The sequence below is a fragment of the Mercenaria mercenaria genome, chromosome 16 (assembly GCF_021730395.1).
Source record: "Mercenaria mercenaria strain notata chromosome 16, MADL_Memer_1, whole genome shotgun sequence".
In the NCBI taxonomy this organism is placed as follows: Eukaryota; Metazoa; Mollusca; class Bivalvia; order Venerida; family Veneridae; genus Mercenaria; species Mercenaria mercenaria.
The window spans coordinates 22978785-22999874 of NC_069376.1; the positions used below are offsets into that span (position 1 = coordinate 22978785).

General features: G+C 38.7%; 1 protein-coding gene across 5 annotated transcripts in view; it reads left to right on the forward strand.

The window, feature by feature from the left end:
* The first annotated feature begins 8275 nt into the window (after nucleotides 1–8275).
* Nucleotides 8276–21090, forward strand: part of LOC123539705 (peroxisomal acyl-coenzyme A oxidase 1-like) — a 34159-nt gene continuing 21344 nt past the window's right edge. For 3 of the 5 annotated variants that reach the window (XM_053526369.1, XM_045324438.2, XM_053526370.1), the window contains exons 1-4: nucleotides 8276–8441; nucleotides 12639–12801; nucleotides 18072–18232; nucleotides 20549–20656. In XM_053526369.1, the coding sequence (XP_053382344.1) occupies nucleotides 8327–8441; nucleotides 12639–12801; nucleotides 18072–18232; nucleotides 20549–20656 (547 nt within the window). In that variant the 5' untranslated portion in view covers nucleotides 8276–8326. Of the gene's footprint in view, nucleotides 8442–12638; nucleotides 12802–16696; nucleotides 16710–16781; nucleotides 16791–18071; nucleotides 18233–20548; nucleotides 20657–21090 lie in introns of those variants that run through there. The other 2 variants (XM_053526371.1, XM_053526372.1) reach the window with 2 other exon arrangements.

Sequence of the window (21090 nt, forward strand, 5' to 3'; positions counted from 1 at the left end):
TACGCGATTTGCAAGATAAACGGGAGGTCACTCTGACATATTTGTTTCCATCCAAAGTTATTTCTCCTATTTCCCTCTACGCCATTTGCAATATAAAGGGGTGGTTACACTAACTGACATATTTGTTTCCATTCCAAGTTACTTCCCCAAACTCCCTCTACGCCATTTGCAATATAAAAGGAAGGTCACTCTAACTGACATATTTGTTTCCATCCCAAGTTACTTCCTCTATCTCCCTCAACGCCATTTGCGATGTAAAGGGGAGGTCACTTATCGACCTCTGTTTCTACCCAAAGTTACTTCCCCTACCTCGCGAAGCCATTTGCAATATAAAGGTGAGGTCACTCTAACCGACGCCATTCTTTCCATCCAAAGTTAGTTCCCGTACCTCCCTCGACGCCATTTGCAATATAAAGGGGAGGTCACTCTTGCCGACCTCTGTTTATATCCAGTTACTTCCCCTACCTCTCTCGACGCCATTTGCAATATAAACGGGAGGTCACTCTAACTGAAATATTCGTTTCCATCCGAAGAAACTTCCCCTACCTCCCTCGACGCCAGTTGCAATATGAAGGGGAGGTCACACTTACCGACCTCTGTTTCTATCCAATGTTTATTCCCCTAACTCTCTCGATGCCACTTGCAATATAAACGGGAGTTCATTCTTACCGACCTCTTTGTTTCTATCCAAAGTTACTTCCCCTACCTCCCGACGCCATTTGCAATATAAAGGGGAGGTCACTACCGCACTCTTTCTTTCCATCCAAAGTTACTTCCCCTACCTCCCTCGACGCCATTTGCAATATCAACGGGAGTTCACTTACCGGCCTCTTTGTTTCTATCCATAGTTACTTCCCCTACCTCCAGACGACATTTGCAAAATAAAGGGGAGGTCACTGTAACTGACCTATTTGTTTCCATCCCAAGTTATTTCCCCTACTTCCCTCTACGCCATTTGCAATATAAAGGGGAGGTCACTCTAACTGAAATATTTGTTTCCATCCAATGTTACTTCCCCTTCCTCCCTCGACGCCATTTGCAATATAAAAGGGAGGTCACTCTAACTGACATATTTGTTTCCATCCAAAGTTATTTCCCCTACCTCCCTCTACGCCATTTGCAATATAAAGGGGAGGTCACTCTAACTGGCATATTTGTTTCCATCCCAAGTTATTTCCCCTACCTCCCTCTACGCCATTTGCAATATAAAAGGGAGGTCACTGTAACTGACATATTTGTTTCCATCCCAAGTTACTTCCCCTACCTCCCTCGACGCCATTTGCAATATAAAAGGGAGGTCACTCTAACTGACATATTTTTTTCCATCCCAAGTTACTTCCCCTACCTCCCTCGACGCCATTTGCAATATAAAGGGGAGGTCACATATATTGACATATTTGTTTCCATCATAAGGGAGTCAGTGGCGCAGTGGTTAGCAGGTTGGACTACAATGCCAGCAGTCCGGGTTCGATACCCGGTTGCGGCTGATATCCCGACTAGTGTTCAGTGCTGGGTGATATGCTTAAATTGAAACTGTTTCCAGCAGTATCGGCCTAGACTGAATGCTTGGGAGGTAAATATGACACCTGCCGTGGGCTCGGCTGGAAATAAGTTATTCCATCCATTCCAGGTGGGGACTTTCGTCGACTACTCACGTTAAACAAGAAACTTTACCTTTACCTTTTTTATCTCAAGTTACTTCCCCTACCTCCCTCTACGCCATTTGCAATATAAAAGGGAGGTCACTCTAACTGACATATTTGTTTCCATCCCAAGTTACTTCCCCTACCTCCCTCGACGCCATTTGCAATATAAAAGGGAGGCCACTCTAACTGACATATTTGTTTCCATCCAAAGTTATTTCCCCTACCTCCCTCCACGCCATTTGCAATATAAAGGGGAGGTCACTCTAACTGGCATATTTGTTTCCATCCCAAGTTATTTCCCCTACTTCCCTCTACGCCATTTGCAATATAAAGGGGAGGTCACTCTAACTGACATATTTGTTTCCATCCAAAGTTACTTCCCCTACCTCCCTCTACGCCATTTGCAATATAAAAGGGAGGTCACTCTTACTGACCTATTTGTATCCATCCCAAGTTACTTCCCCTACCTCCCTCGACGCCATTTGCAATATAAAGTGGAGGTCACTCTTGCCGACCTCTGTTTCTATCTGAAGTTACTTCCCCTACCTCTCGCTACGCCAGTTGCAATATAAAGGGGAGGTCACTCTGACCGACACCTTTCTTTCCATCCAAAGTTAGTTCCCCTACCTGTCTCGACGCCATTTGAAGTATAAACGGGAGTTCACTCTTACCGGCCTCTTCGTTTCTATCCAAAGTTAGTTCCCCTACCTCTCGACGCCATTTGCAATATAAAGGGGAAATCACTCTACCGACATCTTTTTGTATCCAAAGTTACTTCCCCTACCTCTCGAAGCCATTTGCAATATAAAGGGGAGGTCACTCTACCGACCTCTTTGTATCCAAAGTTATTTCCCCTACCTCCCTCGACGCCATTTGCAATATAAAAGGGAGGTCACTCTAACTGACATATTTGTTTCGATCCAAAGTTATTTCCCCTACCTCCATCCACGCCATTAGAAATATAAAGGGGAGGTCTCTCTAACTGACATATTTGTTTCAATCCCTAGTTACTTCCCATACATCCCTCGACGCCAGTTGCAATATAAAGGGGAGGTCACTCTTACCGACATCTGTTTCTATCCGATGTTTTTTCCACTAACTCTCTCGACGCCAGTTGTAATATAAATGGGAGTTCATTCTTACCAGCCTCTTTGTTTCTATCCAAAATTATTTCCCCTACCTCCCTTGACGGGGGCCTCCGTGGCCGAGTGGTTAAGGTCGCTGACTTCAAATTACTTGCCCCTCATCGATGTGGGTTCAAGCCTCACTTTGGGCGTTGAATTCTTCATGTGAGGAAGCCATCCAGGTGGCTTACGGAAGGTCGGTGGTTCTACCCAGGTGCCCGCTCGTGATGAAATAATGCACGGAGGAGCACCTGGGGTCTTCCTCCACCACCAAAGCTGGAAAGTCGCCATATGACCTATCATGTGTCGGTGCGACGTTAAACAAAAATAAAACCTCCCTCGACGCCATTTGCAATATAAACAGGAGTTCACTCTTACCGGCCTCTTTGTTTCTATTTTTTCTGCTACCTCCCGACGCCATTTGTAATATAACGCGGAGGTCACTCTACCGTGCTCTTTGTTTCTATCGAAAGTTACTTCCCCTACCTCCCTCTACGCCATTTGCAATATAAAAGGGGGATCACTCTAACTGACATATTTGTTTTCATCCCAAGTTACTTCCCCTACCTCCCTCGACGCCATTTGCAATATGAAAGGGAGGTCACTCTTACCGGCCTCTTTGTTTCTATCCAAAGTTACTTCCCCTGCCTCTCGACGCCATTTGCAATTTAAAGGGGAGGTCACTCTACCGACCTCTTTGTTTTTATCCAAAGTTACTTCCCCTACCTCCCTTGACGCCATTTGCAATATAAAGGGGAGGTCACTGTAACCGGCCTCTTTTTGTTTTGCCCATAAAAGGGAACTTTCCCTACATCCAACGACGTCATTTGCAAAATAAAGGGCAGGTCACTCTAACTGACATATTTGTTTCCATCCAAAGTTACTTCCCCTACCTCCCTCGACTTCATTTGCAATATACACACCGTAAAGGGGAGGTCACTCTAACCGACCTCTCTCTCTTTTCATCCAAAGTTACTTTCCCTACCTCCCTCGACGCCATTTGCAAAATAAAAAGGGAGGTCACTCTGACATTTTTGTTTCCATTCAAACTTACTTCCCCTACCTCTCTCGTACCATTGGCAATATAAAGGGGAGGTCACTCTTTCCAACCTCTTTCTTTCCATCCAAAGTTACTGCCCCTATCTCCCTCGACGCCAAATAAAGGAAAGGTCACTCTAACTGACATCTTTGTTTCCATCCCACGTTACTTCCCCTACTTCCCTCGACGCCATTTACAATATAAAGGGGGAGTCACTCTTACCGACCTCTGTTTTGTCCAAAGTTACTTTTCCTCCAACGACATTTGCAATATAAATGGGTGGTAACTCTAACTGGCCTTTTTCTTTGCATCCCAAGTTACTGCCCCTATCTCCCTCGGCATTATTTCCAATATAAATGGGAGGTCACTCTTACCGACCTCTATTTCTGTCCAAAGTTACTTCCCCTACCTCCCTCAACGACATTTGTAATATAAAGGGGAGGTCACTCTACCGACCTCTTTCTTTACATCCCAAGTTCCTGCCCCTATCTCCCTCGACATCATTTCCAATATAAATTGGAGGTCACTTTTACCGACCTCTTTGTTTCTATCCAAAGATAGTTCCCCTACCTCCCTCGATGCCATTTGCAATATAAAGGGGAGGTAACTCTAACAGGTCTCTTTTTGTGCACATAGAAGGTAGCTACCCCTACCTCCCTCGACGCCATTTGCAAAATAAAAGGGAGGTCACATACTGACATCTTTTCCATCCCAAACAAATGGGAGGTCACTCTTACCGACCTCTTTGTTTCCATCCCAAGTTACTTCCCCTATCTCCCTCGACACCACTTGCAATATAAAGGGGAGGTCACTCTAACTGACATCTTTGTTTCCATCCTTAGTTACTTCCCTCAACGCCATTTGCATCATAAAGAGGAGGTCACTCTAACCGACCTCTTTCTTTCCATCCAAGGTTAGTTCCCCTACCTCCCTCGACGCCATTTGCAAAATAAAAGGGAGGTCACATACTGACATCTTTTCCATCCCAAATAAATGGGAGGTCACTCTTACCGACCTCTTTGTTTCCATCCCAAGTTACTTCCCCTATCTCCCTCGACGCCAGTTGCAATATAAAGGGGAGGTCACTCTAACTGACATCTTTGTTTCCATCCCAAGTTACTTCCCTCGACGCCATTTGAAACATAAAGAGGAGGTCACTCTAACCGACCTCTTTCTTTCCATCCAAGGTTAGTTCCCCTACCTCTCTCGACGCCATTTGCAATATAAAGGGGAGGTCACTCTACCGACCTCTTTGTTTCTATTCAAAGTTACTTTATAAAGGGGAGGTCACATATATTGACATATTTGTTAACATCCAAAGTTACTTCCCTTACCTCCCTCGACGCCATTGGCAATATAAAGGGGAGGTAACTGTAACCGGCCTATTTTGTTTCCATTGAAGGTAACTTCCCCTACCACCCTCGACGCCATTTGAAAGATAAAGGGAAGGTCACTCTAACTGACATATTTTTCCATCCAAAGTTACTTCCCCTACCTCCCACGACGCCATTTGCAATATGAAGGGGAGATCACGCTTACTGGCCTTTTTGTTTCTATCTTAAGTTACTTCTCCTGCCTCCCTCGACGCCATTTGCAATATAAAGGGGAGGAAACTCTAAGCGGTCGCTTTTTGTGTCCAAAGAAGGTAACTTCCCCTACCTCCCTCGACGCCATTTGCAATTAAAAGTGGCGTTTACTTTAACTGACATATTTTTTCCATTCAAAGTTTCTTCCCCTACCTCCCTCGACGGCGTTTGCAATATAAAGGCGTCGAGGGAGGCAGGAGAAGTGACTTTAGATAGAAACAAAAAGGCCAGTAAGTGTGATCTCCCCTTTATATTGTAAATGGAGTCGAGGAGGTAAGGGAAGAAACTTTAGAGGCCGGTTAGAGTGACCTCCCCTTCATATTGCAAATGACATCGTGGGAGGTAGGGGAAGTAAAGTTTCTTCTCATACCTTCCTCGACATCATTTACAATAATATGAACTAAGGCAAAGCCTCAAAGCGAGCTCAAAGAAAGCGGATTTATCTAAAAAATATTATGCATCATTTATTTGTCACAAAGAAACTATTCACTAGTCACAAGAATTCAGGAGAACCTATTCACTTGAAAAAGTCTACATTTAGTGTCACCATGCCTATAACAGTGAATATCATACGTTGCAAAAGTTATGGGAAGCCGGTGTCACGGTGACGTCATTACCGCGTTCCCGTTTCTTTCTGCTTATTAATGACATTTTTTCCATTTTCTGTCAGATGCTTGATCTTTTAAATGCAAATAATATTTTTTCAAACAACTGGAAATCATTCTTTCATTATTGTTGAGTGATGAATAATTTTTTAGCAAATAAATGAAGTTCTGTATTCACTTCGGAAAGAAGTACTTCTTGTGAGCACCAGTCCGCTAGAGTACGCTTTTTTAAAAATTCCGACGAAACTTTTCAAATCCATCACAAAGTGTGAAAGTATACTTGCGTTACCGTAAAGCTCGATTCTCGAGCAGGCCCTTTGGGCCTGCTCTTTGAGCTCGCTATAAAGGGGAGGTCAGTCTTGTCAGCCTCTTTGTTTTTATCTTAAGTTACTTATCCTACTACCCTCGATGCCATTTGCAATATAAAGGGGAGGTCACTCTACCGGCCTCTTTGTTTCTATTCAAAGTTACTTTATAAAGGGGAGGTCACTCTAATTGACATATTTGTTAACATCCAAAGTTACTTCCCTTACCTCCCTCGGCGCCATTTGAAAGATAAAGGGAAGGTCACTCTGACTGACATATTTTTCTATCCAAAGTTTCTTCCCCTACCTCCTACAACGCCATTTGCAATATGAAGGGGAGGTCACTCTAACCGGCCTCTAAAGTTTCTTCCCCTACCTTCCTCGACTCCATTTACAATATAAAGGGGAGATCACTCTTACTGGCCTCTTTGTTTCTATCTAAAGTTACTTCCCCTGCCTCCCTCGACGCCATTTGCAATATAAAGGGGAGGAAATTCTAAGCGGCCGCTTTTTGTGTCCAAAGAAGGTAACTTCCCCTACCTCCCTCGACGCCATTTGCAATATAAAGGGGCGTTTACTCTAACTGACATATTTTTTCCATCCAAAGTTACTTCCCCTACCTCCCTCGATGCCATTTGCAATATAAAGTGGAGGAAACTCTAACCAGCCTCTTTTTGTGTCCATAGAAGGTAACTTCCCCTACCTCCTTCGACGCCATTTGCAATATAAAGGGGAGTTTACTCTAACTGACATATTTTTTCCATCCAAAGTTACTTCCCCTACCACCCTCGATGGTGTTTGCAATATAAAGGGGAGGTCACTCTAACTGACCTCTAAAGTTTTTTCCCCTACCTCCTTCGACGCCATTTGCAATATAAAGGGGAGTTTACTCTGACATATTTTTTCCATCCAAAGTTACTTCCCCTACCTCCCTCGACGGCGTTTGCAATATAAAGGGGAGGTCACTCTAACTGACCTCTAAAGTTTTTTCCCCTACCTTCCTCGATTCCATTTGCAATATAAAGGTGAGGTCAGTCTTGCCGGCCTCTTTGTTTTTATCTTTAGTTACTTCTACCGCCCTCGACGCCATTTGCAATATAAAGGGAAGGTCGCTCTACCGACCTCTTTGTTTCTATCCAAAGTTACTTCCCCTTCCGACCTCGACGCCATTTGCAATATAAAGGGGAGGTTAACTGGCCTCTTTTTGTGTCCATAGAAGGCAACTTCCCCTACCTCCCTCGACGCCATTTGCAAAATAAAGGGGAGGTAACTCTAAATGACATCTTTGTGTCCATCCAAAGTTACTTCCCCTACCTCCCTTGACGCCATTTTCAGAATTAAAGGTGGTCACTCTAACCGACCTCTTTGTTTCCATCCCAAGCTACTTCTCCTATCTCCGTCGACGTCATTTGCAAAATAAAGGGGAGGTCACTCAAATTTGCCACTTTTTTTGATCCAAAGTTAATTTCCCTACCTCTCTCGACGCCATTTGCAATATAAAGGAGAGGTCACTGTTACCAGTCTCTTTGTTTCCATCCAAAGTTACTTCCCCTATCGCCGTCGATGCCTTTTGCAATATAACGGGGAGGTAACTCTACCCTTTTTGTGTCCATAGGTTACTGCCCCTACCGCCCTCAATGACATTTGTAAAATAAAGGGGAGGTCACTCTAACTCATGTTTTCATCCAAAGTTACATCCCCTATCTCCCTCGACGCCATTTGCAAAATAAAGGGGATGTCCCTCTTTGTTTCCATCCAAAGTTACTTCCCCGTGTTTTTCCATAACGTTGCCAAGGATTTCAACCATCTTCCTGTTACTTGTGTAATTGTCTTGCCGACTCAAAATAAATCTTATCTTATACCATAACAATATATTCGATAGTGACGAGTTCTATACCTATTCACATGAAACGAGATTTTCATTTTTATTGGCCTTAGATAGACGCACTTTGGTTAAACTTGTGAACAAGTTCTCAGTCGGGGCCCAAATTTTCAATCGAGCAGCTTCTTACAAAATCAAAATGGAAGTGAACATAGATTTACAGAAGGAAAGAAAGTCGGCTACATTTGAAACTGAGAAATTAACAGAAATTTTGTACAATGGAAAGACAATGGTCAGACGTCGAAGATATTTACGTAAGTAATATATATTTTTGTATGTCACTGAAGAACTTTTGAGATATTGGCTGTCAAATTTGAGGTCAAAAATTAGGACGCTTCCCAACATACATTTTTAGTATTTTAAATGTAAGTCTTAGACTACCGTTCGTTCTGTTAAAACCATGTTCGGCTAACTACCGTTTGATCCACCTCATATTGATCAGTGGCCTTACTCCCAGTCCCAGTAAACATTTGACATAGGCTAGACGTTGTACAGACTGACATCGGATTAGTCGAACTAATCCGACGTATACAGTTTGTTTTATATTGTGACGGTCAAACTGTGACGTCGCGGTAGCTGCAAAGTAAAAAATTAAAAAGCAGCCACTCAGCGACAGTAAGCTTGTCTAACATCGGATTAACTTTGGATTTTGGTTGGATTTGCAAACCGTTTAGAAGTCGGAACCCATCCGGAAGTCATAAAAATTAAAAAAGATCTATACTACCATCCTGTGAGAATCCTAGAATGATATTACTATATTACTATTCATGTATATCCAGAGCTGTCACAGAAAAAACCCTGTTATGGAGTTGGTAGGTCAAACAATAGGGATCCAAAATAAATTTTTGCCAGTATTAAAACAAAGATTCATTGTTTAATAGCCATAATTTTCATCATGAATATTAATTCATGTTTTAACTGAGGAATGAAGTAAAATATTTTATAATTATTCTGACATAAAGTTCTTACCATCAGTTAATTTTCTTTTTACTGAGTCATATGTTTTATACATGTTTCTCCAATTTGTGAATCTGAATATTCAAGATTTAGTTACAAGTGCATGTCTGGTCAAAAGAGTAGAGACATCAGATTTTGAGTTATATTTTTCTATGTGCTTTGTGTCTCTCACTTTTTGTTGAAGTTTACTACCTAAACATCCATAGCTCCAGTGAAAGTATAATTTCTGTATTGTATTTGTAATTGATCATTAAATCCCCTAATTTCAGCCTCATATTTCCCAGTATTACTCAGTACTACCCAGTTATACCCTGGTTTTCCTTGTATTTCCCACTGGGCTTGGCAAATTACTCATAAAACCCAGGTTTCTGTCAGCCCAGTATCAAAAGCGCATAGGTATTAAATCTGCAGATACATTATATTGTTTCTGGGCTTTATTGAATTAAGTAATCATAGTTTGCTATGGGGCAGTGCATGGTCTGTGCTATAGTTGGAAAATAGCATGTTCAGTTATATTTTAGCAATCATTGACCACATTCTTGGTTCCAAAGAATGATTGGTCAAGTTCAATGTTCTTATATATTATCACATTGGAAGTCAACATCTTCCTTAGCTGCAGCATTATGTTACAGAGTTGTGATGCACATGTTTTTCTATTATTCTCAAATTTACTATAAAATAGCCATTGTGATGTCAGAAATGTATATTTCTAAGACTTATTTTTAAAAGATAAGTCGATCTATAAGGCAGTGTTTTCAGGGTATGCAATTATCATATACTTTGAGGTAAAAAAGAATTGAGTCAAAACATATTTTCTCTATCTACCTACTCAGCCATTATGATGACATGAGTTAAAAATATATGTAGGGTTAGCCTTGTGAAGTCTCAATCACCTGAACTTGAGTCAGATTAATGTTTTGTTTTACCAGGAAATATTGTTTATTTTTATTTGATTGAATACTTTTTCTGCAGGTTTACTATATACTCATTTGGCTAATATTGGGATGCCTTATTTTATCTGATATTTTATAGTTGTCATCCCTCTAGAGGGACAGCGACAGTCAAAAGTTATCACGCTGTCCTGAAACATCCTATATATATGCAATAAAGGATAAAAACTTAGTTGATAGATGTTGTTGATCCTATTTTTACTGTCATTCAAGACACGTTATCAGTTTGAATATTTGAAAATGAATCAAGTACATCCTTTTCATAAACATAACTTTGTCGGGTCATGAATTAGATTGTGACCAGGAATGAAGTGTTGTCAGTCTAAATTTTGCCCTGAGCGGGTATCCGAGTTACATCACGTTCTTCACTAGATACTTCATCCTAATTGTTGAACTTGAAGCTTTAAAATTTAAAGAGGCAAAGTTTGTTGTCATTGGACCAGATCCATGAATTTTATTTAGCTTATATTTTATAAAATATTTAAAGGGACTGACCTGCAGATCATACGACAAAAAAAAAGAAAAAAATTTAGATACCAGGAAATTATTGCTATATTAATTAAGAAATAAGAAGGCTTTGAAACTTAGTTACATAGAGATTTATAGATCTATATGTTATGGAAACACGTGAGAATTAGTTGTTTTTACTAATTTTTCCATTTAAATTTAAAAAAGCATTTGTTACCGGGTACAGGAAGTAAACTGCCTAATATATTCGATGGTCGTTAAGTACAAGTTCCTTCGTGACATATTATAATTGGTAAAGAGTGTTGGAATGTTTTTATTGCTGAGGCAGCACGGTTGATTCCCTGAGTCGGGCATGTTTTTGTTCTATATTTCTCATTTTTTAAGACAGTTTAGGAACAAAAACTTGTTGTTATGTTCACAATGTGACCAAATTTCAACTTTGAAGAAAGAACGTTTTTAGCCGAAATCTGTAGTCCAGTCCCTTTAACTGAAAATTATTGCATTAACATCAACAAAGATTCTGCATCAGAGACTATTAGAAGTGATATATGCTAGTCTACAGTAGACAGTTTTGTGCCCCCCAAAGTTTTTTTTTGGCGGGGGTAGGGGGGGGGAGTGCACTTAGAATTGCTCTTGTCTGTCCATCCATTCCAATTTATGTTGTTCATATCTTAAAAAGTATTTGACCCAGAGTCATTAAACCTCACACAGGATTGTTATTCAGCATGGGAAGCAGTGCACCAGGGGTTCTAATTTGGATCTCACACAGTCAGATCAGAGTTTATGGCCCTTGACTTAGTCAAAAATAGGCATAAAACGGGCCTAAGTTTGTATTGCATGTATCTCAAAAAGTATTTGACCCAGTATTATGAAACATTGCAGGAATATTATTCAGCATGTGAAGTTGTGCATCTGGCATTTTGTTAGAGATATCACTCAGTCAGACCAGAGTTATGGCCCTTGACTTAGTAAAAAAACATGCATAAAAAGTTTTGTTGCATATAGCTCAATAAGTATATGACCAAAGGTCATGAAACATCATAGGAATATTACTCAGCATGTGAAGTTGTGCACATGAGATTTTGTTCTGGATTTTTATCAGTCAGACCAGAGTTATGACCCTTGATTGTCAGAAATATGCATAAATGGGATACAAGTTTGTGTCACATGTATCTCAAAAAGTATTTGACTTAGAATCATAAAACACTATGGAATTGTTATATAGCATGTGAAGTTGCACACCTGGTGTTCTGTTTGGGATTTCACTCAGCCGGATTGTAGTTATGGTCCTTGACTTAGTGAAAAATACACATACAGTGCGTGTGTTGTATATATCTTAAAAAAAAATCACCTAGAGTCATGAAATCATGTAGGAATATTATCCAGCATGTGAATTTGTGCACCTGAGTTTTTTTCACTTTGCAAGACCAGAGTTATGGCCCTTGACTTAGTCTGAAAATGAAAGTTTGTGCTGCATGTATTTCAAAATGTACTTTACCTAGAGTCATAAAATATTAGAGAATTGTTTTATAGCCTATAAAGTTTTGCACTGGGTGTTAATACTATTTGGGATTTTACTCATCTAGGCCAAAGTTATGGCCCTTCACTAAGTGAAAAATACACATAAATTTGTTAAAGTTTGTATTGCAAACATCTTAATAAATGTTTAACCTTGAGTTATAAAACCATGTACAGTGACAGGAGTGGGGGCACACATCTAGTTCTATTTTCGCTTGAATGATATGGTTGCTAAAAAAAAGCCCTTGGTGATGTCAATCTTAAATACTTTACTTTCACAGGGATACTTTTATCAATTATTTTTTATGCAAATTCATCAAATCTGAGGCCTGTTACATTGTAATAACTGTACCATAAATCCACACTTGTGCTTCAATAAAAGGGATACTTAATTTGGGAAATATTAACTCCTTTTTTCACTTGCATAATTTATTATTTTGTTGAAATCTTCAGTTAAGATTTTCCTTTAAGAAGTCTGTATTTTGAATAATAGAGTTTGTTATGTCGTTATCTTTGTGATTGAGAGTTCAATTATCCAGATATCTTATGTAATTGCAGAAAACATCATATTTCAAGACAAATACATAAATTCATTCACTCCATGGTGGAATCGTGAACGTGATGAAAGCTACGACACTGCAGTTAAGAAGAGTGTGTACATCAACAAACTGCTACGAGATCTCAACATAACCAATGGGGTAGAACAGTTCTACATCAGAGAGTAAGTAGTCAGTGAACAGGTAAAGCTGTTTTACATCAAAGAGTAAGTAAGTGAACAGGTAAAGCCATTCTTCATTAGAGAGTCAGTGATCAGGTAAAACTGTTCTACATCAGAGAGTCAGTTGTCAGTTATCAGGTAAAATTGTTTTACATCAGAGTGGAAGTAGTCAGTGATCAGGTAAAGCTGTTTTACATCAGAGAGTAATTAGTCAGTGATCAGGTAAAGCTGTTCTACATCAGAGTGTAATTAGTCAGTGATCAGGTAAAGCTGTTCTACATCAGAGTGTAAGTAGTCAGTGATCAGGTAAAGCTGTTCTACATCAGAGTGTAAGTAGTCAGTGATCAGGTAAAGCTGTTCTACATCAGAGTGTAAGAAGTCAGTGATCAGGTAAAGCTGTTCTACATCAGAGTGTAAGTAGTCAGTGATCAGGTAAAGCTGTTCTACATCAGAGTGTAAGTAGTCAGTGATCAGGTAAAGCTGTTCTACATCAGAGTGTAAGTAGTCAGTGAACAGGCAAAGCTGTTCTACATCATAGTGTAAGTAGTCAGTGAACAGGTAAAGCTGTTCTGCATCAGACTGTCAGTAGTCAGTGAACAGGTAAAGCTGTTCTACATCATAGTGTAAGTAGTCAGTGAACAGGTAAAGCTGTTCTGCATCAGACTGTCAGTAGTCAGTGAACAGGTAAAGCTGTTCTACATCAGAGAGTAAGTAGTCAGTGATCAGGTAAAGCTGTTCTACATCAGACTATCAGTAGTCAGTGAACAGTGTGTGTTCGGGTTTAACGTCTTTTTCAACAATTTTTCAGTCATATAAATGATGGTGTCTACTTGTAGCAGTGAGCACAGTGCCAAACTTTATAGTGCTGCCTCACTGGAATATCACGCCGTAGACACGTGGCATGATAGCCCACCTAGTCACATTATACTGACACCGGGCTGACCAGTCCTAGAACTATCCCCTTAATGCTGAGCGCCAAGCGAAGAAGCTGCTAGTACCATTTTTTATGTCTTTGGTATGACGTGTAAGTAGTCAGTAAACAGGTAAAGCTGTTCTACATCAGAGTGTAAGTAGTCAGTAAACAGGTAAAACTGTTCTACATCAGAGTGTAAGTAGTCAGCGATCAGGTAAATCTGTTCTACATCAGAGAATAAGTAGTCAGTAAACAGGTAAAGCTGTTCTACATCAGAGAGTCAGTAGTCAGTGATCAGGTAAAGCCATTACACATCACAGTGTAAGTAGTCAGTGAATAATAGAGCACTTTAAAATCAGAAAGTAAGTTGTCAGTTAATATGTGGAGTAGTTCTACATCGGAGAGTAAGTAGTCAGAGAGTATGTTGAGCAGTTCTGTATAACAGAGAGTAAGTAGTCAGTGAACAAGTAAACACATTCTACATCAGAGAGTAAGTAGCCAGTCAACAGGTAAAGCAGACCTACATCAGAGAGTAAGTAGCCAGTCAATAGATAAAGAAGACCTACATCAGAGAAGAAGTAGCCAGTCAACAGGTACAGCAGACCTACATCAGAGAGAAAGTAGCCAGTCAACAGGTAAAGCAGACCTACATCAGAGAGTAAGTAGCCAGTCAACAGGTAAAGAAGACCTACATCAGAGAGTAAGTAGCCAGTCAGTAGGTAAAGCAGACCTACATCAGAGAGTAAGTAGCCAGTCAGTAGGTAAAGTAGACCTACATCAGAGAGTAAGTAGCCAGTCAACAGGTAAAGCAGACCTACATCAGAGAGAAAGTAGCCAGTCAACAGGTGAAGCAGACCTACACCAGAGAGAAAGTAGCCAGTCAACAGGTACAGCAGACCTATATCAGAGAGAAAGTAGCCAGTCAATAGGTAAAGCAGACCTACATCAGAGAGAAAGTAGCCAGTCAACAGGTAAAGCAGACCTACATCAGAGAGTAAGTAGCCAGTCAATAGGTAAAGCAGACCTACATCAGAGAGTAAGTAGCAGACATCCCAACTCTCCCGATCCGATCGGGTTTCTCCCGATTCTGGTTGTAAAACCCGATCACCCCGATCAGAAGTCTCAATCTCCCGATTAAAAAAAACAACAACAAAACAACATAAGCAACAAAAAAAAACACAAAAATTATGAAATAATCCACTTCTTTGCGCCTATCTGATACTGTATCACTACTAACGAGTCTGTAAACAACAGCTTTCTGATATTTTCGCACCTTATTCTACCCGTGCTGATTATTGTTTATTACACGTTTTAACAAAGCCAGGTGTTGATTAATGTGTCACAATTGAAATTAAAATCCAGACATTAGATATCTAATTAAATTCAATCAAATTTAGATTAGAAATTATACTGGCTTTACCTTTTTCTGTAACTTTTTGAAATCGAAAGTAGATGGTCGCCGAGTCAACCTGCTAGGTTTTAAAAAGCAGAATCGAAAGTAGATGGTCGCCGAGTCAACCTGCTAGGTTTTTAGCAGAATGGACATTGCAATCTAAAAGAACACAGATACAAGGTTGGACTGGACAGTAACCCCTACTGTGAATGTGGTGACCCAGAATCAGTAGATCATTACTTGCTGGAATGCCCAATTACAGAGAACCACAGAGAAACAATGAGAACAAATCTGATTCTAAGAACTGGTATTCGAGACTTTAATCTGAAGATGTTACTAACTTCAGGAGAAAATGACAAGTGGAAAGACATAAGACCAGTTATATTAGACGAGCTGAGCCAGTTTATTGATAAATCAAAAAGATTTGTTAAGTCAGTTCTGACCGATGACACAACCGAACTCCACATTAATGCTTAAATATAAAAGTTACAAGATTAATACAAAACACTACCTGAGAGACTTTTACATTGTGACTTTTTACCGAGGTTGGAGACGACAACGATGTGTTATTGCGGCCGGAAGGCTTCGAATCAAGATCAAGATCAAGAACATTTCTCTTCAATTATTTTGATAAGAGGAAATGTCATGGTAAATTTTTATATCACTTACTATCAAATGCTGTTAAACTGTCTTTGCATCATAACAATTTGTCAAACACATCCTTTTAACTGGAGATTTAGGCAAATCTACGAAAGTGTAACAATACCCGGACATTCAATTTTGGATAACAGAATTTTGATCAATAAAAGTATTTGAGCCAGGGGTTTTAAATACTGGTTGACAGGGATGAGAATCAAACAGTAAATTTTCTATTGCTTGAACTTTTATTCTTTTAGCTATATATATTTTGTTTTTACAGTTCTAACAGCTGTACTGTTTGTCATGTAAAATTCACCTGGGGAGTCTTCTTTCCAACAAAAGAAATAAAAGTGCAGGTTTAATTCTCAGTGGTGTTTTGAATTTAGACATAGTGCTTAAAGTGCCATAACTATTTAATTTTGCACAGAAGGCTTCATGTATTATTGTTCCAAAACATTAAAAATGCATGAATAATAAGATATAGACAAGTGAATTTTTTTAAGACTAGTGATTTTATAAGGGCAAATAAGTTTATATTATCATTAGATTTGTTAAAAGCTTTGTTATCATGAACATAATTACCGCGGTATAAAATCTCCCACTTGAACACCTCAATCTCCCACTTTGGAAAGCAAAAACTCCCACTTGGCATTCAGAAAAAGTTGGGATGTCTGAAGTAGCCAGTCAACAGGTACAGCAGACCTACATCAGAGAGAAAGTAGCCAGTCAACAGGTAAAGCAGACCTACATCAGAGAGAAAGTAGCCAGTCAACAGGTAAAGCAGACCTACATCAGAGAGAAAGTAGCCAGTCAACAGGTAAAGCAGACCTACATCAGAGAGAAAGTAGCCAGTCAACAAGTAAAGCAGACCTACATCAGAGAGAAAGTAGCCAGTCAACAGGTAAAGCAGACCTACATCAGAGAGTAAGTAGCCAGTGATTAAGAAAAGCAGTTCTACATCAGAGAGTAAGTCAGTTAACATGTGGAACAGATAAGCATTAGAGAGTAAGTGGTCAGTTGACAGGTGGAGTAGTTCTACATCAGAGATTAATTAATCAGTGAATAGGTGGAGCTGTTCAACATTAGGGAGGATATGTATGTAGCATTTCTACATTAGAGAGAATGAACTTAGTCAATATGTTGCCGACGGCCGCGCTACGCCCTTTGACGGGGAAGGCAGAGCTGGGACAAGATATTTGTTTGTCTATTTGTCTGTATCAATATCTATAACAACGCAGGTTCGATTTCTCAGCAGATGTATTCTATATAATATAGATGACCTGTAACAAATAATGAAACAACATAAATATATAATCTCATATATGTATATATATATGTGGTTATTGCAACTGACATTATGAACGGTGGTGTGACAAATGAATTAGGGACAAAGCAAACAATGACCAGACATTTCAAACCGAATATCACAACAAATATTGAATAACCAACTAAGATAATTATTACATATATGCCAAAAATATACAACAATATAGAACAATCATTTACCTGTAGAGATATATGAATGTATATCTACAAAAATGGCATTTTTACTTGCTGCACAGAAAATTGGCGTTTGTTTATTTGTATTTGAATAATGGCTGTAAAGTGAAAGTAAGTAATCGATTGGTTATGACAATCACGTGTTAGAGTTAGTAAAGAAAGGTAACCGTGCAATATCTCTAAACTACGGAGTGCTGGACTAAACTAACTTACAATGACTTACGACCAAACTACTTCAAACACTACTGATAGACAGCTAAAGTAGACTAAAGTAGACATGGAATAATTGCAATGTATGGGGAATAAGAAAATAAGTAAACACTGGTACTATTTAGTTTTAAGTACAATTTATTACTTATTAATGAATATACACCCTATGACAAATACGTGAAGCAGCTCTACATCTCAATGTAAGTAATAAGTGAGTATGTTAAGTGGTTCAATATCAGAAAGTAAAACATCAGAGGAGTAGAGCAGTTCGACATTAGAGAGAAAGTAGTCAGTGAAAATATGAAGCAGTTCATACATGGATAGTAAGAAGTCAGTTAAAAGGTGGAGCAGTTCCAATTTTAGGGAGTAAATAGACAGCAAGTGTGTGGAACAGTTCTACATTATAGAGTAAGTTGTCAGTGGATGTGTCAAGCAGTTCTGTCTTAGAGAGAGCATGATTGTGAAGCAGATCTATGTCAGAGTAAGAAATCAGTGAAAATGTGAAACAACTGACTACTACAAATTTCTTGTGATTTCCTATTTTCAGTGATTACTACCGTTGATATTTGTGATATGTTTGTTTTTTTGTTTGATTCACAATGATGATGATTGTTACAGGGCTGCTGCATGTCAGGAGAGTAACCCACTCGGTCTCCATCAGGTGATGTTTATTCCAACCATAGAGAAACAGGGAACCAAAGAGCAAATTGCAAAATATGTGGAACCAGCCAAGCAGTACAAAATTTTAGGAACATATGCACAGACAGAACTTGGACATGGTAAGAATGAGTAAATAAGTTGAATGACAGGAGCTTGAAGAAAGGTCGTGTAATGATATCCCAGTCAGTATTGATAAATAGATAACATGCCATTTACTGGGGAACACTTATTATAAACTGGTGCTTTTTAGCTCACCTGAGCCAAAGGCTCATGGTGAGCTTTTGTGACCACTCAATGTCTGTCGTCCGTTGTACGTTCTCAGTCGTCCGTCGTCCGTCAACATTTTCTAAAAAAATCTTCTTCTTAAAAACCACTCGACAGAATTGCATCAAACTTCACAGGAATGATCCTTGGGTGGTCCCCTTTCAAAATTGTTCAAAGAATTGAATTCCATGCAGAACTCTGGTTGCTATGGCAAAACCGCAAGGTGTAGAGCCTTGATATTTGGCTTGGGACATCATCTAATGGTCCTCTATGAAGATTGTTCAAATTGTGCGCCTGGGGTGAAAAGAGGCCCCGCCCCGGGGGTTCTAAATTTTACATAGACATATTGGAAAAAACTTTAAAAATCTTCTTTTCTAAAACCACAAGACCTAGGCCTTTGATATTTGGTATATAGTATTACCTTGAGGTCCTCTACCAAAATTTTTCAAATTATAACCCTGGGATAAAAAGAGGCCCTGTCCAGGGTTTCTCAAGTTTTACGCTCTAATACAAAAAAGAGCGGCCAAGATTATACTTAACAGACAGATAAGGTCACCTACATTAGAACTTTTTAATGATCTAAGATGGCTTAAATTTAGTAACAGGGTAAAATATCACACAGCTGTGATGGTTTACAAATCTATGCATAACATGGTACCAATCTACATGACTGAAATATTAAGTGTCTCAGATAATAAATTGCATAATCTAAGATCAACAGCTCACAAAGATCTTGTTTTGCGTATAACACCTCGTACAAATTATCTTAAAGATTCGTTCTCGTACTTCAGCGTTAATATTTGGAATAAATTACCTGCTGAAATTAAGGAATCAAATACATTACAAACATTCAAAAATAATATCGAACGACATTTGTTCATGTTACAGTCCAGTGCTTAAAATAATTATATTATTACAGTTTTTACGTATCATGATGTCAGTTATTTTATTATTATTTTGTATTGCTGTTGTTCGTTTTTTCTCTTTAATTATAATTACCTGATGACCCCAAGTGATTAGGGGTCACCTGACTTACCTTGACCTACTGACCTACTTTCTTGTTTTTTAAGATACAGCCTTGAAATTTGGATGACATGCACAGTTTTGCACACCAATCTTAAAACTGACTTTCAGTGACCATGAATATGACCTACTGACCTACTTTGTAATATTTTAGCATCAGTTTGCCATTTGAAACATGTGGCTCATATTACTCAGGTGAGTGATTCAGGGTCATCATGACCCTCTTGATATTAAAACCTGTGTGACATAAATATGAGTAGAAGAATACCAATTTGTGATTTCAATTTTATCTATAACAATTTTTTCCATCTTCATTAATTTTTATGTCTATTCTTTCTGTCTTGAAATTTGTTTAGAGTGGAGGGATTCAAAATTTGTGACTGTTAGGTCAAGGTCACTGTTGCCTAAAATGTAGTTGTAAAACCTGATTTTTGTTGAATTTCCACGTCTCTTGTTGGTACTAATTTCCAAGGTTTTCTTAGAACGGTTCATAAAGTTAAATAATCACTTAAGTTACTTTGAATAGAAATTCTCTGTGATGAAAATCAGAAAAAAATCAAAATTTGAAAAAAGCAGGGAATTCATGTCAAGAAAATATACAAGAAAGGAGAAGAAATAATCATAGTCTACATGTATGTGGTTTTCTCTCACTATAAAAACAACTTCCGTTTTCAAACTTAATGTGATACTGGCAGTATACAATATAAAACAATTAAAACAAATGTAACATTTCAGAATGGCTATAAATTTATAAAATGATAGCTTTGAGGAGAGGATAAAGGTTATACCAGCTGTATGTGGTTCTAAAAAAAAAAATGAGGGATTTTTTTTCGTTTTCTGTGGCCACACTACTGCTGCAGTAATTCCCATATGGAAAATATAAATGAAATTTATTCAGTATCTGTACTTGTTTATTATAAATTTCTATGTTTTCTTTGTTTTAACTCCTGCAGTGACTAGTGACAAGGTATTTTAATAGTTTGCTGTCACACACAGTTCTTGCCATTGAAGAGTAGAATAGTTGAATATTGCTGTCACAGTTCTTGTCATTGAAGAGTAGTAGTACTTTAAAAGTTGGAAAAAGAAATGATATATGTTAGCTTTAATTGTGATGTTACATGTATTACAGCAGGGTGTGTTTATTCTAGGAACATTTATTCGGGGCTTAGAGACTACAGCTACGTATGATCCAAACACAGAGGAGTTTATTATCAACAGTCCTACACTGTCATCTATGAAATACTGGCCAGGTTCTAGTAAGTCAGCATGTGCTTATTAACGACCATTTACTGTTGCATAACATGACATGTTTTAACGTGATTGTTTACCTTAAAGATATGGAAGGTAAAAAAGATATGAACTTTCTAGAAGGTAATATTGTATCAACTTCTTTGTAACACACATATTGGTAATGTAGGCTATGAATTCTGAAATATGTAAAAATAATTTTGTGACTTATGACCAACTATTTCAATGATTTTCTTTCTTTTGATATCTCTTTTTCCGCCTCAATCCAAACTGACTTTTGTTTATTTGTTCAAGACTTGAGATAGTTTTCTGGCAGTTTAATTCAGTTTCTCTCATTTGAATTGATGAATTTATCTCTAATCCATGTTATCAGTACAGTACGTTCCACTTAATTGCATATCGGTTAATCACATATCCCGGATATTCGCATACGAACTTGAAA